The 25,463-nt window shown below is 47.3% G+C and overlaps 1 protein-coding gene across 2 annotated transcripts in view; it reads left to right on the plus strand.

Moving 5' to 3' along the window:
- Nucleotides 1-25,463, plus strand: part of PCSK2 (proprotein convertase subtilisin/kexin type 2) — a 250,659-nt gene that overhangs the window by 189,411 nt on the left and 35,785 nt on the right. For both annotated transcript variants that reach the window (XM_044385610.3, XM_044385611.3), the window contains 2 exons: nucleotides 9,315-9,403; nucleotides 18,393-18,568. In XM_044385610.3, the coding sequence (XP_044241545.3) occupies nucleotides 9,315-9,403; nucleotides 18,393-18,568 (265 nt within the window). The remainder of the gene's footprint in view (nucleotides 1-9,314; nucleotides 9,404-18,392; nucleotides 18,569-25,463) is intronic.

The following is a 25,463-nucleotide window of genomic DNA, read 5'->3' on the forward strand; positions in this document are numbered from 1 at the left end:
AATAGAAGCACCAACACATCAGCCAGACCCAGTGCTGTTAGCAGAAGCACTCCTACCCACCAGCCCCAGAGTGCGTATTAAATCTGCCAATGCCCAAAGGCCCTCCCGCACGCCGCACGAACCTGAGAGGAGCGGAGAGAATAAGAGATCAGACAAGACGGACTTTTTCTCCTGTTCCTCAAGGATGGCCTTGCTCTGATCCTTGTCACCCAACATCCTTGTGGTCCCCTAAACATCTCCTCGGTATTTATGGTTCCCTTCATGTTCATTTATTTCACTTACTTACTACTTGAATTTCTCCTTCCAGAAAAGGTATCGGGCAGCAGCCAGTAATATGGTAGAACCATTCAATAAGAATGAAAGTGAAGTTTACTAGTTCAGGTTATTCCAGCAGCTGTAACAAATGCATCCCCAAATCTTAGAGGCTTAACACAATAAAAGCTATTTATCATTCGCCTACCAGTTCCTCCACGTATTCCTAGTGCAACAGCTCCCCTCCAAGCCGCGATTCAGGGACGTGGGCTTCTTGCATCTGTGACACTTTGTTTCAGGGTTACCACGCTTGTCCGCATCCAACTGCAGGAGGCAGAAGAGCATGGATAAGCACTCACCTGCAGTGTTCATGCCCCGAAGCGGCAGACGTCCTGTGTGGCCCCATCACATTAGCATAATGTAGTCACATGGTCACATGGCTGCCTGCCAGCGCAAGAGAGGCTGGGAAAGGGAGCTTCACTGGATCCCAGGAAGAAAAGAAAAGGAGCTTGGTGATCAGTTAGCATATTCTGCCACCAACAGAGATCATGTCACAAAGTAACAGACAACACTGTACCAGAAAACTTGAGCCAATGGTACTAACAAATGAGTGAACTAAAGAACCAGTGAAAACTGGGTTAATTATTCAGTTCCTTTCTGTATCAGTCAGGGTCCTCCAGAGAAACAGGGCCCATAAGATATGTAGAGAAAGAGAAAGAGATTATTATAGAGAATTGGCTCACGCAATGATGGAGGCTGGCAAGTCCAAAATCTGCAGGGTGGGCTAGCAAGCAGGAGACCCAGGAGAGCCAGGGTTCCAGTTCCGGTCCAAGGCAGTCTGCTGGAGAATTCTCTCTTGCTCAGGAAGGTCATTCTCTTTGTTCTATTTAGGCCTTCAACTGATTGGGTGAGGCCCACCCACAGTCTAGGGAACAATCTGCTTTACCTAAAGGCCACCAATTTTCTTATCCAAAACACCCACACAAAAATACCCAGCATAATGTTTGACCAAACATCTGAGCACCTCTTGGCCCAGCCAAGTTGACACAAAAAATGAACCATCACGCTTTCTATCTGCACTTTTCTGTTAGTCAGGAATAGATGATAGTCAAGGGTAAGAGCAGGGGTTTGGAAGGAGCAGACTTGAGTTTTAATTCTGGTTCTGCCTCCCGTGTGAAAAGTGGCTCCTTATCCTGATGCCTCAGATTTCTCTTCTTTAAAATGGGGACAGTAATAGTTTATCGTGAGGCGTAAATATAATATGGTGGTATTTGATATATGGTATAATGAACACACGTCTCTCGGCACAGTGCCCAGCCCAACGTGCATCAATAAATGGGAGTCATTGTATTCATACTACTCCGGATATCCTACAGTCTGCCTTGAATGACCTATATAAAGAGGGACATGCTTTAGGCTAGAAAGGGCCAGAGAGATGACCGAATCACTCTAGTGAAAGGCCAGCAATGTGGAAAGAAGGGGTGTGCCTGGGCTGTGTCTCTGGAGATCCCCAGGGTCAGGGCAGTGCCTCAGGTGTTCACTCGGACCCCTCCACGGCCACTGCAGCTGTTTGAGGAAGCCCCGATGCAATCATCATGGCAGTCCAGGTTTGAACCGCAATCCCCCATGGGTTAACCATGGGTTGTCCCTCTAGCCTTGCTTGTCCACAGTATGTATGAGTTATCCATTGCCAAAGAATGGCACGTAACAAATCATCCCAGAACTCAGGAGCTCAAAACAATGAGCATTGACTATTGCTCACACCTCTATAGGTCAACTGGGCAGCTGTGCTGATCTGGACTGAGCTCAGCTTTGTGACTGGGCTCACCCATGCAACCACGGTCAGCTGGCAGCCTGGCTGGGGGCTGACTGGTTTAGGATGGCCACTCTCACATGTCTGGAGGACAGAGGGCTGCCAGCCAGGGCACCAGGGGTAACAGTCTGCAGGTATTTCATCATTCAATAGGCTCACCTAGGCTTGTCCACATGACATCTAGGCAGGCTCTCAAGAGAAGGGAGAGGCTACAAGTCCTCTTGAGGGGTAAGTTCCACATTTCCACTACCTTCTTTTGGCCACAGCAAGTCACAAGTCCAGCCAGATTCAAGGAAGGGGTAAATATACTTCACCTCTTCATGGAAGGAGCAAGAAAATCACATTGCCAAGAGCATGGCCCCAGGGCAGTGGGGATTAGGGGCCACTTTGGCCATGCAACCACTTGCCTCCCTCCCACTGACCTTAGTTAGAAGGAGGCTGATTGAGCAGCAGACATTTGTTCCTCACCCCCTAGAGCTCCACATCTGACAGACTTTTTTTTATTCTAGAGGCAGGAGGGAGCTACTGAACATTCTTAAGAAAGCAATGAGGGCAAATGAAAATGGATTTGGAAAAAGATTTTCCTCACATTCAGGGGAGCAGGCACGTTTGTCTGAGACAGTCAGGAAGGCAGGAGAGAGGGGAAGGCATTCGAGGCGGTGGGAACAGAGCCTATGAAGGCCCAGGGGTGTGGAAAGACATGGTGTCATGAACAATGACAGGGAACCTCCATTCGTCGTTTATAATTAATTAGTGTTGCCTGATTTAGCAATGAAATGTTTCTTCCCACCCGTTCCTCTGGAGAGTCCGCAACATTTGCCTCCCCGCTTCAAGGCCAAAATTAAGAATATGGAAGCATTCGACGGCTTTCATTTGCCCACGCCAGTTCACGCGCATTCAGCCTCCTGCCTTTGGTGAGCAGTTTGAAGGCAGAGCTGGGAGGGTAGTGGGGCAGTCCAGTAACTGAGCGTGGGTCTCAGACCTGGCCCGGCCACCGCATCGCTGTGCGCCTTTGGGCTGGCACCTCTGAGACTCAACTCTGACATCTGTAAAATGGGGCAGTACCTTCTCATAACCCTCCTGAGAGGATGAAAGGGGTGAGGCAAGAAAGGCACTGAGCAGGCTGTCTGGTAGCGAAGAACAGCCCAGGAAGTGGCAGGTGGGTGTTCGTTTTCCTACGTCCTTCATCACCTAGAACAGTGCCCTGCTCACCGAGCGGTCTCCATCAGCACATCCGTGTTCTTCGCGGACGCTGGCGAAAGTCCTGACTCTCCCAGGGCGGCCCTACTTGCACCTTGCAGGTCTCGGAGAGGAGATCTTGACGGGGCTGATTATTAAATAATATGGAAATTAGTTCTCGGCCAAATTAGACATGGCGTTGATTTTTTAAGCTCTTATTTAAATAGGTATTTGTTCCGCGTCAACCATACAGCAAGCGAGTCCTATTTAATCAGTATCCATTAAAGGTCCATTTAAAAATATATATGTACATACGTGCAAAGGAAAATGTACTTTATATCTGGTATGTACTTTACGTAAGTATAAATTTAAATATCTAAGATATGGATTATATAGACTGTGTAAGTACGTATTACATATAAATATATAAGTATATAATTATGTACTTAAATGTGTATTTTTAAAGTATATCTATGAATCAACATAAAGAGTGTCCATATTTCATTATATATACATATAAAAACATACATGTATACACACACACATAGTTTATCAGAGTTTTCTTTTTTTTTTAAAGATTTTATTTATTTATTTGACAGAGATAGAGACAGCCAGCGAAAGAGGGAACACAAGCAGGGGGAGTGGAAGAGGAAGAAGCAGGCTCATAGCGGAGAAGCCTGATGTGGGACTCGATCCCATAACGCCGGGATCACGCCCTGAGCCGAAGGCAGGCGCTTAACCGCTGTGCCACCCGGGCGCCCTTATCAGAGTTTTCTTTAGGATTTCCCTCAGCGTTTGGAATAAGGGGGCCATGAAAGCCACGTCCACAGTAGACTCTCCCATCAGGTTGAACTGTAACTGAGCCCCTTCTCAAAAATCTCAAAAATCTCAAACGCGGTCCGTAGAAAACTTAGAGATAACTGGATAGTGGTTTGCTCAGCACTTTGTTTTCACAGCTTTTTTTACCACAGGGGCCGTCCCTCTGCAATAACCAGGAGGTTTGCTTGGACCCAATATACACATACCATTCTTGTTCCAAAGGGAATTTGGAGCCCGTGAGATATGCGGCCTTTATGGAAGCAGGATCTACTTCTGCTCCTATCAAGGGAAAGAATATAAGAATATTTTTTCCTCCCCTCCCCCATCCTTGGGTGCATAAGGGCCGGGACGAGAGCATTGCTTGCCCCAAGAGGACGTTGCAAAGAGTACACTAGTCGATGCAGAGCTCTAAATTCCTAGGGTCACGCAGCCAATAAGCCGCTTCACCCACGTTTTCCTTATGGACGCCATAGTGGGCGCAGTAAGTGGAGAAGCCAGCCCTTCAGCAGGCTGTATGGACGCTATTCCAGCAGCCTGGATCCCGAGACCCATTTAATCCTTTAGCTGCTTCCTGGGCCATCCGAATAGACTTTTCGGGATGGGGGCTGGTAATTTCAGATGACTGTACCATCGGAACCTCCCGTAGCTTGAATGCTGGTTGGGGTTAAGACCCAGCATTCTGACGGACTCAGAGTTTATGCTTCTATCAGTTCTCTATTGCGACTTCACAAACTACCCCAAAACGTGGTGGCCTAAGAAAGAACAAACATGCCTTTGTTCACAGACCTGTAAGCTGGGCAGGGATAGCTCTCTCCACCTGCCACGGACTGGGGTGATCCAGCTAGGTCTGGAGGAGGAGGGCGTCACCCCTCACGTATCCAGAGCCTCATCGGAGGTGTTGGAACAGCAGAAATTGCTGGGTCTCTCTCCCTACATGGTCTTGCCCATTCGTAGGCGAGCCCAAGCTCCCTATGTGCCCAGCAGCGGCAAGCAGAAGCTGCCCGCCCTCTTAAGAAGTGATACAATCATCCTTCCACTGCATTCTAGGGGTCAAAGCAAGTCACCAGGCTAGCTCAACCCAATGGGAGGGGAAATGCACACAGTAGCGATATAGTTTTGGAATATAGGTGAGGTTCAGTGGGGTGGAGTCCGGAGTCGACAACCAAGAAAGAGGTGACTTTGGTGCAAAATGGTTGTTTATTAAGGCCCAGGGACAGGACCCCTAGTAAGAAAGAGCTGCTGCCCCGGGTTGTGAGGGGTGGCTGATTATATACTATGGGGGTGGGGGAGGTAAGGAAAAAGGGAGGTTGAGAAAGTACTTTCCTATGTTAAAGAAGACTCACAGGATACCAGAGGCCTTACCATTATCAGGTTAAGGTGGTTTTTCCCTCTAGCAAGGCGTTACCATGAAGATAGTTGGGAGCTTCCTGGAGGAACAAGACACTGCCTGCTTCAAGTAGCTGTCAATGGACTGCAGATTATAAGGACATTTAATTGTACCTACATTTCCTTCTGGAAGCTAGGTTATTGATAGAAATGCTTTGTTCTTGTCGATTGCTAAGACATTTTTTTATTATAATAATATTTTTTATTATATTATTTTAGTCACCATACAGTACATCCCTGGTTTTTGATGTAAACTTTGATGATTCATTAGTTGCGTATAACACCCAGTGCACCATGCAATACATGCCCTCCTTACTACCCATCACCGGCCTATCCCATTCCCCCACCCCCCTCCCCTCTGAAGCCCTCAGTTTGTTTCTCAGAGTCCATAGTCTCTCATGCTTCATTCCCCCTTCTGATTTACCCCCCCTTTCTTTATCCCTTTCTTCCCCTACCGATCTTCCTACTTCTTATGTTCCATAGATGAGAGAAATCATATGATAATTGTCTTTTTCTGCTTGATTTATTTCACTTAGCATTATCTCCTCCAGTGCCGTCCATGTTGTAGAAAATGTTGAGAACTCGTTCTTTCTGATAGCTGAGTAATATTCCATTGTATATATGGACCACAACTTCTTAATCCAGTCATCTGTTGCAGGGCATCTTGGCTCCTTCCACGATTTAGCTATTGTGGACAATGCTGCTATGAACATTGGGGTGCATTTGGCCCTTCTCTTCACTCTGTCTGTATCTTTGGGGTAAATACTCAGTAGTGCAATGGCTGGATCATAGGGTAGCTCAATTTTTAACTTTTTAAGGGACCTCCACACTGTTTTCCAGAGTGTCTGTACCAACTTGCATTCCCACCAACAATGTAGGAGGGATCCCCTTTCTCCACATCCTCTCCAGCAATTGTTGTTTCCTGCCTTGTCAATTTTTGCCATTCTAACTGGCGTAAGGTGGTATCTCAGTGTGGTTTTGGTTTGAATTTCCCTGATGGCTAATGATTTTGAACACTTTTTCATGTGTCTGTTAGCCATTTGTATGTCTTCATTGGAAAAGTGTCTGTTCATATCTTCTGCCCATTTTATGATTTGTTTATTTGTTTCTCGCGTATTGAGTTTGAGAAGTTCTTTGTAGATCTTGGATACCAGTCCTTTATCTATAGTGTCCTTTGCAAATATCTTCTCCCATTCCGTGGGCTGCCTCTTAGTTTTTTTGACTGTTTCCTTGGCTGTGCAGAAGCTTTTTGTCTTGATGACGTCCCACAAGTTCATTTTATCTTTTGTTCCTCTTGCCTTTGGAGATGTGTCATGAAAAAGGTTGCCGTGGCTGATGCTAAGACATTTGTAAACTGAGCGAGACTCGGGTCCTGCAGGATTGTGATCTCTATAAGTTAACTATTTGTTTTTCCTTTCCTTAGCTTCAGGGCAGCCAGGAGTGCGTGAGGAATGTCACATGTATCCCATGGGGGGGGGGGGGGTGTCAGCTTTTGCTTTGTCCTCAGCTTGGCTTCTGCTCCCTCATCAGTAGGAATGCAATTATTTAGAACTCTTTGATAGAAGGCAGGACAGAGCAAACAAAAGGAAGAAAATGAATGGTGTCTGTTGCAGATAACATTCTAGAACATAAACCATGGGAAGGCCTTGCTCAGAATCCTAAGGCTGGGCAAACCTTGTAAAGATTATCGAATGAATGCCCAGGGTTCTTAATCTGGTCAGCCTCAAAGGTTCTGTGAAGCCCCTGAAATTGCATGCAAAATGTTGCCAGCATGTGTTTTCTTATTCCTGGAAGAAGGTGGGAATCTATAGCATTCTATATGCCCTGGAAGGAGGCTATGTTCCAGAAGAGGTAAGTCACCATGATTCCATAACTGACAGGCACCATTACACACCTGTGTAGAGAACCAGCCTTGAAAATAACCAGTAGCCCGTGATGCAGGAAAGACGTTAGGGTTTGAAGCCAATGGCCAAGAAAGAAATCTTGAGTCATCCTGGGTGCACAAAGGTGGTTTTACTAAACCACGGAGCACCTGGGGGGCTCAGTCGGTTGAGTGTCTGCCTTCGGCTCGGGTCATGATCCCGGTGTCCCGGATGGAACCCCGAGTTGGGCTTTCTGCTCAGTGAGGCGTCTGCTTCTCCCTCTGTCCTTCACCTCGCTCATGCTCACTCTCCCTCTCTCAAATAAATAAATAAAACCTTTAAAATAAATAAATAAATAAATAAATAAATAAATAAATAAATAAATAAATAAAATAAAGCACAGGGACAGGACCCGTGGGCAGAAAGAGCTGCACTGGGGTCAGGAGGAGTAGCCTATTATATACTTTCAAGTTGGGAGGGGGTTAGGGATAGCGAAAGCCTCCGGGTGCTTTGGAAACAAGGTTTCCAGGATCCTGAGGGGGCCAGCTATTGCTAGGAAAAGGTCATTTATTACTGCTTCGTAAAAACTCAGTCATGAGACCCTTCAGGTGTGTATCAGTGGGTCGTATACTTGGGGTGTGATTGCCAACATATATCAACATATATTGGGGGTGGGGGTTAAAGATAAAGGAAGTTTCCCAAGGAATTTTTATATGTTAAAGTAGACTTAGAGGGTTCCAAGGGTTGGGCTAAGATTGCCTCTTGTCCTTAGCAAAGTACTAACATGGAGGCAGTTGAGTCACCAGAGGAAGGTCGCTCTGTCTGTTTCAAGGGCTTGTCAATGGGCTGCAGGTAGTAAGGAAATTTAATAGTTTTTGTGCTGCCTTTGTTTCCACATCAGCCCACAATTCTAGTGCCTCAAAACAATCAGAAGTGCTCCGACCAGCGCAAACCCGTCACATCATGCTTGGTTTTCACTGGAAACCTGTTAAGTGTATTTCCTGCAGGAAGGTACTTCACATTTTAAAGTAAAGATCAAATTTCAAGGTTGAAATGCTCGGAGAAGCCTCTTTATTGTAGAAACAAGTTAAGGTGAAGAAGACAGCGAGGAGAGGGGGAGGGAAGGAGCTACACAGAGGGAAAAGCGGGGGGGCCTTGTGCTTGAGGTCATTTTGGAATGTTGGTGAGGTCCGGAGCCGACGGCCAAGAATTCTTGAGACATCTGGGGTGCAAAAATGTGTTTTTATTAAAGCACGGGACGGGGCGGGGACAGGACCTGTGCGCAGAAAGAGCGCATTACAAGCACGAGGAGTGACTGATCCTAGACTTGGGATTTGAGCGAGGAAAGGGAAAAGATAGGTTTTCAAAAGGACTTTCCTATGCAAAAGAGCACCTAAAAGATCCTGGAGGACTTGCCATTGTCAAGCTAAGGTGGTTTTTCCCTCCAGCGAAGCCTTAACCTTAAAATGTTTCGGAGTTTCCTGGAGGAACGTTCTACTCTGCCTGCCTAAGTACTTGTCAATGGGCTGCAGGTTCAAGGAAATTTAATTTTACCTGCATTTCCTTTTACCTTTGTTTCCCACATCGCTGTGGAGGGGAGGGTGATGTTAGGGCTCCAGGAAATTGAGTCTCTGGGTCTCTGGCAGTTAGGCTATTGATAAGAATGCTTTTTCCTTGTAAATCCCTAAGACGTTGGGAAACTGAGGGAGACTCCTGTCCTGCCAGAGTGTGATTTTTCGAAGTCAACCATTGGTTTTTTTCCCCTCCCTTAGCTTTCGGGCAGCCTCGAGGGCCTGAGGAACATCACACAGACCCCGCCTGGGGGCGGGGGGGGGGAGGTGTTGCGGGGTGTCAGCTTGTGCTTTGCTCACTGCTTGCCTTCTGCTCCCTCACAACGCTGACTCCGGCTCACCGGCCCATTGAAAAGAACCAAATTGCTTCCAGTTGACAGGATTTAAGGAACCTTCCCGAAAGTCTCGACTTGCCTTTGTTTTTCTCTGCAGCCACGGGACCCGATGTGCAGGCGAGGTTTCTGCCGCAGCCAACAACAATATCTGTGGGGTCGGAGTGGCGTACAACTCCAAGGTCGCAGGTAAGCTTTCCCTGCCGAACAGCAGGTGCCGTGAGCCAGAAAGCCTCACACTCTGGTCTCCAGCCCTGGGGTGGGATGGGGGGAGCTGGCAAAAATTCCCACTGGAGCAGCAGAGCTGGGACTAGTAGATTTAGCAAGACGGAGAAAAACCCCAATTCTTTTAATCTATCTGGCAGTACCAGAACACTGAGATGTTTTCATTCGAGTGTGCTATAAATACAGAAAAGAAAATACAGGAGCACACAACTCAGCGAATTTTTGCAAACTGGCCACATCCACACAAACCAGCAAGAAACAAACCATCACCAGCACCCCAAAGCCCTCCTCACGTTCCCTCCCCGTTAGTACCCACACACCCAAGCATAAGCCTGAGCCTGATTTCTCACAGCAAATAGTGGTTATTACCAGCTTTTCAACTTTAATATGAATGGAATCATACTGACTGGACTCTTTTGTGTCATTATCAATAACATTCTAATGAGATTCCAATAAAGCCTATAGAATACGAATAGATGTGTACAAATTATTGTAAATAGACTCAGAACTCTCCAAAAAAGGGGGGGGTATTTTTTTTTACACACTACATCTCCTCTCCAAGGAAATATTTCCTACCTAAAACCTTCTTATCAAGTTCCACAGGAAAGATATTTAACAATTTCACCTTTACCGGGGGCACTAGAAATTTAGAAACCAGCGTCTCCCTCTCCAAAAAGGAGCGGGAGAGAGAATGAGAGGGTCCAGAAGCTGTCAACAACGCGCTGGAGAACGGAGCGGCTCCTGGCACGGTCCACGTTTTGCATCAAATTGGTTCTTAATTTATTCAGAGCTGAGTCACTCAAACTTGTTTTTCTTTTTTTACAACTCTCTTGATAGTTTTTTCCTAGCAATTTAATGGAACCATAAACATACTTTTGCTGACACTTGCTTTTCCAGGGACCTAAATAAGCCAGAGCAACCTATACAAACCCATCACCAACCTCTTTCAACGCTGTGTGCTAAGCCAGTGCCGAATTTCACAAAAGAATACATCTGGAGGGTCTGAAATGCAAATGGGGGAATCTGGGCCCCTCGGGTTTCTGCTCTCTTTACTTTGTGTGCATTCAAAATGCTGGCATTAAAATGTCAGAAGCCGTTATGAGCTCAGGGGAAAGAATAACACCCAGTGAATAATTTATATGCCAGGCTGGGACCTCGGGTGGTATCTGAGGCGAGGGGGGTTCCCCATCCACAGGACAGAACTGGAGGCAACTGAAAAAGCCACACCTGGATTTCCCATTCACCGTGATTGTCTTCAAAATAATTTGGATCCCAAAGTATAGTTTCAAAAGAGCTTTGGAGCCCGAAGTAACTGCGTTTCTTTTGAACAAGGGATTCTTAGAACTGCTGCCTGCAAGATTGAGCTAGGAGAAGCTGAAGGCGTGAGGAGGGTTTACCGGGGTCCCTTTCTGCATCTGCCTTCTACGCTTTTCTCTCCTATTATTTGCGTTCTGAAAACATCTGAGCAGCTCATCAAATGGACCTAATTTTCCTGTTCTTTTCATTTGAATTCCCTAAAAGGGAAACATGAGACAAGGATTTGAGTGTGTTAACCTAAGAAATAAGAGAGCCAGTTATTTTACCAGCAAAATGGGTGTATTCAGGACGACAGAAAATTGCAATTCGGGACATTGCAAGCTATGGCAAAACCACAGGCAAGTCCCACAAAGCAGAGGGGTGTTATTGTATGGAGAAGAGGAGGAAGTTGGGAGGGGTTGTTTTGAAGGAAAGTCCGTGGGAGAAAAGCAGGAGTTCAGGGTGACGGTGGTTTCTCCTTGGCTGATTTGCAGGAGTAGTGGATTTCTCATAGGAGATACAATGTACATCTTTTCCAGCTGGAGCCAGAAATTATTGATTCTTTCCTGTTGACAACTCTGCTGGGATCTGTAATTGACATTTCTTCCTGTAATTGATATTGAGTGATACGGCTCCCCCTTCTGGACTCCCGATTCCATTTTTGTGAGCTTTCCCTTTACTAATTTTCACAGGTGCAAGGAGTTTCTTTGGGAGGTGATCCCGGGAAGCCAGAGTGAGGGAAAGAGGAGGAAAGACAGCAAAGGGTGTGTGGATGAATTGGTTGCTCCTGTGGACAAGCAGGGCTCTGGGGGACTGTGGGGACCCCCCCCCAGAGTTGCCCCCCCCCCCAGGCGAAGAGTCTGGGGAGTTTATCTGCCAACTCCCATCCCTCATTGATGGGGGGTGGCTCCTGGGCCCTCTGCACCCTGTCCAGCCTGCCAGGTTACATGGGTGGAGCATAAATCCTGAGGCAGAGAATGCACCCCAGGCAAAGACGTCTGGGCAGGGCAGCGGATCCTGGCAGGTGCAACCCTTAACCCTTCCTCACCTGCTGAACTGACTCCCCATCCCAAAGGCGAGTGAACAGCCTGATGCCTCGAAGACATGACCTGACCTGTGCTTTGTGAAACCCCAGCTGGCTCAGGTCTCGCGGCAATGCTGAGGTTCCAGAAATAGACTAGAGCAGGTGGGAGGCATGCCCAGCCACACAAAGAAATTAAACACGGGACCCTCCTTTTCTACTCCCTTAACCCCAGTTTTGCTCCTCTGGAACTACTCATGCTGGTGCTGTTTGAGGGGCCCAGAAGTCCAGCCCATTGTCCTGTGCCTGTTAGGACATCCAGTGTCCTCTGGGCTTCCCCGGAGCAGTGCAAGGAATTTTTCACGAGGAAGCCCTAGACCGTTACTCAAGAATTACAATAAAAGCAGAATTTCAGTCTCCCGGACCTTACACATTTACGGGAAACATTCTGTTCCTTCTGGCTGGCAATCTCAAAAGTTGTCTGGTTTTTATTACTCCTAACGGAGCCATGCCTTTCCAGAGAATCTTTCCTTGCAGGTTTCTGAGCTGGGGTGTTTTGAGTGCCACCTAGTGGCCACATAAGATCATTGCTAGTCCCTGGCGGTCTCGAGGTGTTCAGTTACAGGTAAAGAGACGCCAGAGGCACGGTGGCCAGGCCCTTCCTGCATCCCTGGTCTCTCTTCAACATGTCCTCAAAAAAAGGCTTAAGTTAAGGTGCTGTAGAATCTTAGCCCAGGAAGAGGAAAGTGGAGATAAGATGGTAAAATGAGTCCCCTGATAGGAAAGAAGGAAAAAAATCACACAGCATCTCTTTGTCTGCCTGCTAGCCTGTTGGGTTTCTCTTTTATTCACAAACTTTGCTCATTTTTCCACTAGGGTCCTGTCTCTTTCTTGCTGATTTGCATAGCTTCTTGGTATGTCCTAGACCTTAGATCCTGCTCAGTTACAGGCAATGCAAATATCTTCCCCCAAACTTTCCCATGAGGTTAGTCTACCTGGATTCCACCCTCGTATGTCATAGTGGCTGGGGATCCAGTTTTATTTGTCTCCAAACATGAATCAGTACCTGGTGGTCCCTGGTACCACCTATTCGATAATCCATCCTGTCCCTTTGATTTGTGGTGCCGTCTTCATTGTATATTATGTTCCTATACATACACGGTTAGTCGCCGGGGAAATATAATTTAGATAAAACCGCCCAGCAGGTATAAATCAGGAAGTGTAGCCACACTCCTTCCACTGCTGGGCCTGTGTATCTGCTCTTCCCTCCATCCAGAATACCTCCCCCATAGGCTTTACCTGGCCACTCGTCGTCGTCCTACGCTTCCCCAGTTTCCCACTGCTTCCTCCAACATCACCTCCCAGACCAGCTTCCTCATCTGCACGTGATAAAGCATGCAGAGCTTTTTCCTCCCAGCACTAACTACAGTCAGTTATTGGACATATTCTTGTGCATGGTGATTTGATCCATATCTTTCTCCCCAGGCAGACCGCAGTCTCCATGAGGACAGGGGCCATGTCTGTTTTCTCTCACCTCAGCACCTAGAACAAGATCTGGGGCACAGCGGATGCTCAAAGCCTATTTGCTGAGCGCCAGAAAGCAAGAAAGGAATAAAGACAAGGAAGGGTGGGTGACAAGCAGTAGAGATTAATCATTAGATGAGAGAACGGGTGGATGAATGGAGCGTGAGATGAAGGGCCTAAGGATTTAAGGACTCAAAGCTGATAGAATTTCTACCAGGAAGCAAAGTATCTCCTCTTCTACCAGCACCATCTCAGCTTTGCTGCTTCGTCCCAGTCAGAATAGTTCCAAGGAGACCTGGCCCTTCTCACACCCCCTGCCCGCTTTCCTCCCTTCCAAGGCCACCACCAGTAGGAGCTGCCCTGGGGCCCAAGAGTGAAAAGAGACAAGGGACCCCTGGGCACCCACACCCTAGGTGGTTCCAGGCTATCGAGCACCACGACCATCCATCGACCATGTATCATTTAGGTGTTACAAATAGAGTGTGTAAATTTCTCGGAGCTCATCTTTTCCACTTATTCATCAGAATCTCAAAATCTTGGGCCCCAAAGATCCTTTAGTCCAAACACCCACTGATACTTGCATAAGGATAGCAAGAAAATAGTATTAACAACAACAACAACAACAACAACAACAACAACAACAACACAGTTACTCTTCCAATGTGTCAAATACAATACAAAACTCTTTACGCAACCCTCCTTCCTCTGGGATCATGACCTGAGCCGAAGGCAGACGCTTAACTGACTGAGCCACCCAGGTGTCCCTCTTCCTGCTGATTCTTAAATCAGTGTTTGACTTCTTCAATCAAAGGGATCGAGACTAAAATTTAAAATGTACTATTCAAAATTTGCAACCCCTCCCAAAATGCACAACAAATATAAACAACAAATGATGTTTCTTGAAAGTTTGTCAGATTTATAGTTCTGAGATTATTCAAGCTCAAAACTGCACCAAGGCTTAGGAGATCCTGTCTCTTGCTGCCAATCCTTTCCAGCGCTCAGCATTTACTGCTGGGTGCCTCCCACGTACCCGGTTCTGCTGTGGGTGGTAGGATACAGCTGTGAGCCAGCCAACAGGACCCCTGCCCTCACACAGCTTGGAGTCTAAGAGAAGACACTGACAATGAACGAGTCAGCACGATAATATCAGATACTGATCGCTGCAATGACCAAACCAAAGCAAGGTGGTAGAGAATAACCAGGTAGAGCGCACAGGTAGCCATGTGAGGTGGGTTCTATGGCACCACACCTGGGCTTCTGCAGAGCTCCTCAGAGCAACCCCGGGGTGGGCCCAGACCGGGTGGCATGGCCCTTACCTGCCTGCCTTGTGAAGTCAGAGCATCTAGATTCATGCATTGAGCTTTGGGATGGGATCGCCTTCGTTTAACGATTCTGAAAAAGTTTGAGAACCATACTGTTGACCATTCTCAAAATACCCCCAAATTTTGCTGCCAGCAATGAATTGCCTCCACATATTTGGCCAATAGAACTCAAAAACATTTCAGTGAGTTCCCATATATTTTTTCCGAGTTTTAAAATAAACCAATAAAAATCGCGTATGAGCCCAATGATGAGCGTGTTTTCAGACCCTTCAGATCCTTAGGTCAGCATGAATCCATTTTTCAGCCTGCAAGTTCATATTCGCGAGCATAAAAAGGTGGGATTAGCAACACTGAGGTTCGCGGACAGGTGCAGGGTTTGCTGGTGTGCAGTACAAGTTACCCTCTGTAACAAGAGCAGAGGTGGAAAGGGTGTAGCTCAAATCCCTGGGCCTTGCAACTCTTCGAGAAGGAAGTCTCAGAGTCCCCACTGGTCGGTAGTGCAGTGATGAGACCCGCATGGTGGGGGGATAAGTATGTTTGATGTGCACACTGTGTGTTTCCTTATGCCACTGAATCACACCAGCCAGGAGAGCATTTTACAACTGAACACACCGAGTCCTAGCCCCCTGGGCTTCCCTCTCTCCCTTTGCCTCTCACCTTTACTCTCTGGTTCTCTCTTTCTTATCTGTCTGTCTTTGTCTCTCTCTCTCTCTCTGTGCCCCTCTGTAGCCCCTACAGCATCCAGGGACAGAGGAGAGAGAAAACCCTTGGGTCACCCTGAGCTCTGTCTTGGCTACAAATGGTGCAGTCGCTTGCGAAAATGAATACTGTATCTCATTCAATTAATGCATGCCTCATTCCTCCCGAGCTTAACAAGATTAAAGGAATGTCGGGCGCCTGGCCCCAGAATATGAATGAGAGCCCTGCTCCCAGTCTGTGGCTGCCCCTGCCTCCCTGGACGCTCAAACAGTCGGAAGATTAATGCACACCAGCTCTGATGTTCTGTGCAGCACAAAGGGAGCCAGGGAGGGCAGGAAGAGGAAAAGAGGCAGAGAGACAAAGGCTGCGGAAGAGAGGGGGTAAAGGGCAGGGCTGAATGCATCACACTGGCTGGATGAGGAAATGCAGTGCTGCCATTGGTTGGCACGTGGGACAGTTCAGGTGCGCTTCGGCAGGGTTGAATTTCTCTCACCTTCTAGTTGAAGCAGACTGTTCAGTTCTGGTCATCTGCACCCCAGACAAGTTCAAGGCCATTTGAGTTTTCTCCTTGCAGGCAAGTGAATACCAGCCTCTCTGTGACTTTTTTCTACCCACAAAGTGGGCACGACTTCTGGACAAAGGAAGCTGCACTAGTTGTTTTATTCTGTGATCTGTTGATCACTATTGCTGAATACATTTTTTAAAATAAATAAAATACAGGGCGGCCAAAAGCAAAATGTGAAGTTTTAGACTTCCTATCTCTTATAAAATGAACCATAAAACTTAGCTTCCAGGGACGCCGGGGTGGCTCAGTCGGTTAAGCTAAGCGGAATCAAGCCCCACATCAGAGTCTCTGCTCCGGTGGGAGCCTGTTCTCCCTCTCCCCCTGCTTGCCTCTCCCCCTGTTCTCTCTCTCTGTGTGTCAAATAAATAAAGAAAATCTTTTTAAAAAACACAAAACTTAGCTTCCGGAAAGTTCAAACCAAAGATTATGCTCATTCTGCATGAACTTCTCCCCAAGGGAAAGGATGCTAACTGATTATTGGACATTTGTTGGCAAGAAAAGGACCTGATTTATGGGTAGAGAAAACCCATAAATGGAAAATCTCGACATGTTATTATTTGTTCTTCTGGACCTGTCATTTCTGTTAGGGGGGAAAAACCAGCTAAAATAATGATACCATACATCTATTCACCAAATATTTATCAATCTTAAAATAATGCTGATAACCTAAGACACAAGAAAAGAACAAAAGAGACACGTGCTCTGTACTCAGAGATTTCGCTGTCTAGTGATGAATGCATTGCCCAAGAAGAGCTATAAAGCAACCATAAGCATGTATTTGGATCTTAGGGGCTGCGATCGGGGAGAGAGAACTGACATCCAAAGTGTGCTCCGAACTGCAAGCAGGGAATGTGGCCTTGGACACGAAACCCCACAAGTCCCACAACTTGTTTTGAAAGAAATATCATTGGTACTGACAGAGTTCAAAGAAATAGCTAAGGTTGGCTTTTCAGCTAACAAATGCTACATTATCTCCCTTTCAGTCCCGAGTAAAAGGATGTTTTCCAGGAGGTGATTAAGGTGCAATCAACAAGTTAAAATTGACAAGTCGGAAGTCCATGGCAACTGAAACAGGAGATGTGCAGCAGCCTCGCTTCCTCTGTGTCCTCCCCACCCTATCTTGGATGCCTCTCTTAGCAATGCTTACTTTAGGTTGTGATCGCCTTCCACAAATGAAACTCACAGATAAGCAATTATACTAGAAGGCCGGAAGTGTGGTGCTGGAAGGGTTGGGGATGGGGGATGCAGGGGAACTGGATCCAGAAAAACGGCTGGGGAAATGCCTACTGAACACATAGGTTAGTCAGAGAAGGTGTATGCAAGTACAAGGGGTGGGCTATGAGTCACTGAGGAGGAAGGAGAGACCCTTGGAGCGAAGAAGTTTCGTGTCAATTTCACAAGCCCTGCAAGAACCTGGCTTGTCCTTATTTAAATGGACTTGCATGCCATGTTAGAGAGTGATGCGTGTGTCCTAGTGTCCTTTGACCTTGGTAAATACAGTTAGGAGGTGTCAGGATCCAGGTTTTGACTGTGTAGAGCCCAGTCCCTTCACTTCATAACTCCTTGGAAAGAAAGACTTAGGTCAGCTGCTCTAACATTCTAGAGCCCTTACCATGAAAGAGAAATAGTATGTCTAGCAGAGAAAAATACGGCCCCAACAGCGATGTCTGGAGGGTAGTAATAGAGGGACCAAGTGCCCATCCCATTGGCTGCTGCTGCGCTAACCCTAGAGAGACTTGTTAGGGGCAGAGGATGATGTGAACTATGGGGGCCCCACCAGTGCGCCCCCTTCTGCAACCCGTGTGCAGCTCAGGTTTACCCACACAAAATGGGAGACCGCAGGACTCTGCTCCTTTTTAAGGTCCCGGCAAGAAGTCACTCCTACAAGCTGTTGGAAGAGCACAAACTTTACATAGGTGACATAGGGGAGAAGGGGCAGGGGGCTGGGTCATGCACCCCATTACTAATATATTTCAGAAGGGCCCATTCCACATTTCTGTCCTCCCCAAAGCCCCTTCTCAGCTACTTGGAGTCCTCTTTTCCTGATTCCCCCCATCTTTGCGCTGTTCCTGCCCCTCTCTCTGCCCCCTAATCTCTAAGATTTACTCTGAAATATTCTATATCAATTGCACCCCCCCACACACTGTCCGGACGGTGGGTTTATTTCTCCTCTGAAACTGCCCCCCACACCTGTCAATACCCAATCGCTTAAGGCTGAGCTTCTTCTTAGAAGCAGACTTATCAAGGAATCTCTTCAACAAAGGCGGTTCCCTCCCCATTAGAAATTCTAGTCGTTTGCAGGGAAGCAATTTCTTTAAATAGTTACATAAGGAAAGGCGTGGGCGGAGTCCAACAAGTATGGAGAGGGACAGTCTGCGCGTCTTTCTTCATCCTCTGAAGGTGAAGCCCACCCAGCCTGAGGTTGGAGTCCAGATTCCCAAACCATCATCAACACTACCCCCCACTCCCGCCCCAGTACTCCGGGCGACCAAAACGCGGTGTTTCCCTGCCCGCACGGGGCCACAGGTATCCGGATGCTGGACCAGCCGTTCATGACGGACATCATCGAGGCCTCTTCCATCAGCCACATGCCTCAGCTGATCGACATCTACAGCGCCAGCTGGGGCCCGACAGACAACGGGAAGACGGTGGACGGGCCCCGTGAGCTCACGCTTCAGGCCATGGCTGACGGCGTCAACAAGGTAGGGGCTTTGCTGCGGCCAACGGGCCAGGTCCTGGAGGAGTGGGGCGGGAGGCGCTGGGGGTGGGAGGCATCCCGAGGAGGTGATGAGAATGAAACAAGGGGCAGGGAAAGAGGCAGAGGTGGGGCTGTCACCCTGTGCGTTAGCTCGGGGCTTCCGAGAAATGGACCCCGAACAGGGTTAGCGGGGCGATTTATTGGAGGGGGCTCCTTTAAAGGGCAAAGAGGAGGGGGCAAGACGTGGCAGGGGGTGCCTTCAGACAATGATGCTGGCCGATCCGTGTGAAGGAGTGGGGAGGAAGGAGGGTCACCCTGGGGGCCTGTGCTGGCACCCCTCCCCCTACTGTGCCACAGGTCAGCTGGAAGCAGCACCCAGGCAGTGGGATCTGAGTGTGGAAGGGGTGGCTCCCCCACGTATGGGCAACCAGCTTTTGAGGCTGCCCATCCCTGAGATCAGCCCGGGAATGGAGAGAGCACCAAGGAAAAGAGACCAAGGCAGAGCCTCCAAAGGGAGGGTAGCCAGTCAGTCGCCCGTGTGAGAGGAAAGACTACCCTTCCTCCGATCTCAAGGGCAGGGGGGTCACTACTACTGACAAAACATGAGCCAGGCCCCGGAATCAGAATCTTCTCGGGTCAGGTCCCATTTAGGGCACTCAATGTCTGGGTGTATCCGCAGGTGATTGACTTCCCTGCGCGGCTGCTTTTTGCCTGTAAAATGGTGATAATCCTTCGTTTCTCCTGGGATCGTTGTAAGGTGTCAGTGAGATAAACACTCCAGTGTTTGGCACCGGGAAGTGCCCCTGGAAGGGTTAGTGTTTATCTAGGTCATTATGGACGCTTAATCAATCTGCCCCAAATTTTGTGGTGTAAAGCATAGTGTTTTACTCGGCTTGTGGATTCTGTGGGTCAAGAACTCAGACAGGGCGCAGTGGGGATGCCTGGTCTCAGCTCCAAGAGTCCTGGGCCTCAGATGGAAGCCTCCAGACTTGAATCGCTAAACTGCTGTGTCTTTGAGTGTTCTGAGGATGTGCCGAATTACTCGCCATGGGTGCCACAACACCAACCCCTCAGAGTACTTAGTCATTTTGTCTTATTTCGTCTTGTCTTCAAGATGGGGCTTGCCATCAGGGGACAGTGATGCCCTTTCCATGCTTTGAGTTTGCTTGTCTCAACAGCCATGGACATGGGAATCACATCTCCCAGGATTACAACAACGTTGTGTGGACTGAGTCACCAGGTCCTAAGTGAGGGAAAAGCAAGTATGTCAGGTTTAGTAGATGGACTTTAGGAAGTGCATTTTAGGAATTTTTAGAAAGTTTCCTTCTTGGATTTTGACCAATTTCAAATGGATGAAGTGGTTAGAGCCATGTTTGGATATATAAACTAGCCCTGTCATAAATGAACTGCTAAGTGCATCTGTTCTGTTTATGTTTGAGTTACTTACAGTCTATGTGAAATATACATGAACTTATTACGTGTACATTTATATCACTAAAATAGGTGTATGTACGAAACACCCCAAATTCAACAGTAGCTTGGAAAGGTAAAAATATTGAAGAAAATTAGAGTGGACGACTGAAGGCTATTTTGTTGTTGTTGTTTTAAAGTGTTACAACACGTCAACATTGTGTTTTGTTTTATTTTTAACTACTGTCACCGTTAAATCCCACAATTTACTCATCTGATAACTGGAAGCTTATACCCTTTGACCTACATACAGTCTCCCCAGTCCTCTACACCCCTCAGCCCCCAGCCCCTGGTAACTCTCCATTTCTATGGGTTTGACTTCTTTTGAGTCCACATATAAGTGATGCCATGAAGTATTTGTCTTTGTCTGGTTTATTTCACTTAACGTAATACTTTCTAGGTCCATCCATGTCGTCACAAATGGCAGGATTTCCTTCTTTTTATGGCTGAGTAATATTCTAGTGCATATGCGTGGTTTTTTCTTTATGCATTCATGCATTGATGGATACTTCGGTTGTTTCCATGTCTTGGCTAGTGTGAATAATGCTGCAGTGAACGTGGGGGTGCAGATATCTAAAGATAATTTCATTTCCTTCAGATTATCCCATAAGTAGGACTGCTGAGTCCTGTGGTTGTTTCATTTGAAATTTTTTGAGGAGCCTCCATATTGTTTTCCCTAATGACAGTGCACAGGGATTGGCTTTTCTCCACGTCCTTGCCAACATGTATCTTTTTGATAATAGTGAAAGCACCTTTTTCTATACATTTCCTGAGGTTAGACAACACATGTTTTCCACACCAGCTATCCTCGGAAACTGGCCTAGCCCTTGAAAACATGGTGGATCAGCTGTTCAGTCAATAGTTGTGAATTAATACGTGAATGAAATTTGATGGTTGAAAGATTAAAAGTCACGTAGGAATCTGTAACTGTAGTGAACGTGAGGGGTGCTCACCTACATCTCCTTTATCAGGCTTGCGGGGGTACCCCCAGCTGCTGATGACTCACAGCTGCCCCTTCCCTGCAGAGTTGCCCTGGCTGATGGGAGACTTTCATCCAGATGGTCATGCCCACACACACCCAGGGGGCAGCCCACAGCCAATGACATTCAGGGTAGAAGAGGCCAACCTGCTTGCTCCCGCAGGGATCGCTCTGAGGTGTAATTTATGCTTCAGAGCCCCCAGTGAATCAGGCCAAGGCTTGACTTTTCCTTGAGAACATGTCATTTGGGGTTCCTTCCTTGCCTATCGTGTTTCACTCCTTCTTTGACAGATTTCCCCTGAGTGCTCCTTCCCAGTACACCTGGTGGGCCCAAGTCCCTACTTCGGACTCGGCTTCTAGGGAACCCACTCTTAAGACATTAGCCCATTGAGGTTCACTCTTTCCCTTGGCTGCTAGGAAGCTCAGAACTAAGTCTGCGCCTAACAATGTAGTTTTTTTAGGCTGTTTTCTGCTATCCCATTTTCTCCCCTCTCTTCACCAACCATGGCCTCTAAAATCATTCCTTAGCTTTTTTCCTCATGTCCTTTTGTGTATTCCTATTGAATCCAAATCTATGAATACTAGGAAGTTTACAATTCATAAAGAATTGATTAAATGATTTCTGTTTAATTCAATTAAATTTACGTGTAAAAAGTTTAACTTTGGGATCCTCAAATTGTTTCTTACTTCCACAATTCCTAGTCTTAATGGACTAAACCATCTCACCGGACAAAAATGGACAGAGTCTGGGCCCTAAACAACAGTAAACAGTAAGTCAAACAAAGTGCCACCCCTTAGAGTGGGGGTCCGCCAACGTTGGCCCACAGGCCAGACCCAACGCACTAATCTTTGCAAATAAAGTTTTCTTAGAACATGGTCAGGCCGATCCGGGCCTTTGAGTCTTTTCAAACACGATTTCTCTTCCAGTCAAGGCTGTTGCAGGCTCTTCATGTTCGGAAGCACCTGGGGCCCGGGAGAGGGAATCATCCATGAGCTCTCCTGCTGGCCTGTCCCCATCTCCATTCTCACTGGACAGCCAGCGTTGCATGAAAGGAGGTCTGCTTCTGTTGCAGGGAATTTTTTTTAAGGATCTGCATGAACAAATTAGAGAGCTGAGCTTGACCGCTGGGAGACCCGGGTTCTCACCTCAATCCCATCCCGTGTTGGCCGCAGGACTTTGGACTAATCACTTAGTTTCTCTGAGCCTCACTTTCTTCTTCGGTAAAATAGTCCACATCAGTGGGTCTCACGGTGTGGCCACCGGCCCACCCGCAGGTCTGCGGGAAACACAGAGCCTCAGCCCCATCCGCCCACCTGAGGTATCAGAGTCTGCATTTTAACAAGGTTGCACTTGGGTTTGAGAGGTGCTGCCCTAAATAATTTCTAGAATACGTATCTCGTAGCCCTAAGATACTAAGACCACAAGGTAAATAATTTCTAGAATACGTATCTCATAACCCTAAGATACTAAGACCACAAGATAAATAATTTCTAGAATACGCATCTCGTAGCCCTAAGATACTAAGACCACAAGGTAATATGGTTTTAAAAATCCCCCAGTGACGAGGAAAGGGCAGTAGAGGTGACTTGTTTTCTGGAAGTAATGGCACTGTGCATCCCCATCCGGGTGGTACGGTGAAGGGACTGATGACCAAGCTGGACACTCTGGTTCATCTCTGAGTTGCGGGAGCAGAGGCCCAGGTGGCTCAACCTGAGGGGTTTCTTGTAAGGATGCACGAGGAGGGACGAGGGCAGTGGGATGGATTCGGGCAGGACCTCGTACAGGCTGGGACCAGGCAAATGTTCAGGCAAATCCAACATGGCTGCAGGACACTGGCCACAGAGTGTGTGGAGATCCCCAGGGGGCTCCCATGGTCACAGGGCTTGGCCGCGCTCGTGCCTGTCTCTCACCGGCTTTGTGTGTCCCTCTCTGACTCCATTGTTCCTCTTCTTTGGGGCTTATGTTCCTGTGCCACTTCTACGTGCATCTTGATGGGGGGACCCCATCAGCAGCCTCATTTGTCACAACCTGTCAGGCTCTACTCCAACTGCCATCGCCCCCACCACCCCCTGCTTGAGGATGAGTCTTGGCCCCAAATTAGAGGAGACACTTCTCTCTCTGGTAGGTTCCAAAACTAGCAAATGTGGTTCCGTTAGACAGGTTTAGAACTTGAAGGGTCAGAGGTCAGTCTGAAGGTTGCTAAGAGAGCCCCTTTCTTTTCCGTTCTGGTAACATCAAGCGATAGTGGTCACCCTCGCACAGGCTTTGTAGAGTTCCGAAGGAGAAGTTTCCTCTGAACTGTTGAATTCTTTCAGAAGTCTCAGTAGAAATAGAACAGCATACGCTTCTCCTCTGTTGTGGGGTGAATTGTGCCCCCCCCACCAAAATTCAAATGTTGAAATTCTACACCCCCCCCCCATTTCAGAATGTGACCTTATTTGGAAATAGGGCGATTGCAGGTGAAATTAATTAAGATAAGGTCATTCTGGAGCAGGGCAGGCCCCTCATCTGATATGACTGGTGTCTGTATTAAAAAAGGTAATTTGGACACAGACACACAGGAAGAATGCCCAGAAAACATGAGGGCAGAGATCAGGGTGATACCCGTACAAGCCAAGGAAACCCCCCAGCGACGCAAGATGCATGGAACAGATTCTCCTTCCCAGCCTTCAGAAGGAACCAACCCTGCCGACACCTTGACTTCAACCTTCCGGAACAGCTAGACAATCTATTTCTATGGCCTACACCACCCTTACTTTGTTACAGCAGCCCTAGAAAATTCTAGTCTTAGAATGGAGATTTGGCTAGACTTGAGCAGTGCAGAAATGACATGGTCACTTTTTCAGTTACCCTTGATGTCACTTGGCTCCCTCTCGGATAGCTAAGATAGCTGAGCATCGATCCACTTACAACTTATTCTCATCTGGCACCTTCCTTGAGCCTCTAACATCGTCCCTCAAATGGGGAGGCTTGCAACAATTCCCATGATGCCATCAGCATTCAGCCCATCTGAGATGGCCACATAAGGGCCCCTGACATTTGAAAGGCACAGTGCAATTTACACTGGGGGCTTACCAACAGGATTGGCAGGTGGGGGTAGGAGGCGGTGCCACTGCCCCATTTCAGTGCCTCAACCCTGTGTTTTTGGGATGAAACTTTTGACACACAAACAGCTTGTTTTTTTATTGCATTGCACGTCCAAGGACCCAGGACTGGGTGACAACACCCTGGGGAACGCTTGGCAGATGTCCTCCTTCCCCAGCAGACAGGGATTTCCACTGAGAAGCGTTTTTTGACACCCAAGACCAAAAGAGAGACATGTAGGTGACCTCTGTCCTCAGTCTGAATTTACAACGCACATGGCATTCAATGCAACACATTCCCGAGTGGCTCCTGTCATTTTCCACGGACTTCTGAACTGTTCCCCACATCTCAAGTCTGAGTATTTCTCTCTCCTCCATCTGTAGCCTCCCCTTCTGCAACTAGAAAAGCCCTTTCAAGTGTGATTGTTCTGGAAAGCATGCCAACTACGCCAAAACTTAAAGAGAAAAATTGTTATGACTTATCTTCAGATGACAGCGTGTAAATATTTTAGAAAGTGAAGTGAGTATGATGAAAAATACATGATTTCTCATTCGACTTACCCCCAAGCTGTGGGAATGGTTCTTTCCTTGTTTCAAGGTGACATTTTTTTTGGACAGAATTGTAGAATCTCGTGTATGATGGTGTATTATACATGAGCAAAGATTTCCTCTCAGTTATCTGGTCTACTCTGAAGGGAAGTCCACCTCGAAAAGATAGTCTCCACCTAAACAAAAGAGTCAGATAATTACCTAGTACGCAAAGGTAGGTCTTATGCTTGTCTTTGAATTTTAGCATCCTGTGGGTAGGTTTTGTTTGACCAACATAGCAATGATAAAGGAAGAGGAAGAGGAAAAGGACGGTGAGGGACCTTTTTGGGGATGTGCTGGTTGCCACAGATCCCACCACTACCAATTGTATGGTCTCTGTTTCACACATAAACATCACCTACGTGGCTCCTTACAGATCTGAGTTTGCATTTCCTATATCTGTTCAGTGAGTACTTAAGGGAGGCAGCAAGGAGCAGAGAAGAGAAAAGGGAAGGAAGCTTTTTCCCCTTTATTTGTTTTTTCCTCTTTATACTTTACATGTTGCCCATACAATAAAAGTTTTTTCACAGGTTATATAGGGAGTAGGTGACATAGACCCCTGAATTATGAGATATCCAATACCTGACTTCTTTCTTAGTTTGGGATCCCATAAAAGCAGACCCCGAGACAAGGACTGAGTTCATGTTGTTGCTTTGGGAGCTAAAGGGAGCAGCAGTAGCAAAGGGGAAGAAAGGGGCCAATGAAGGGTGTGTTATCGAGCCAGCTATGAACTGTGAACAACTGGAGCTTAATCCCACTGGGAAACTGGAAAGCCTTG

The sequence above is a fragment of the Ursus arctos genome, unplaced genomic scaffold (assembly GCF_023065955.2).
Source record: "Ursus arctos isolate Adak ecotype North America unplaced genomic scaffold, UrsArc2.0 scaffold_16, whole genome shotgun sequence".
NCBI lineage: Eukaryota > Metazoa > Chordata > Mammalia > Carnivora > Ursidae > Ursus > Ursus arctos.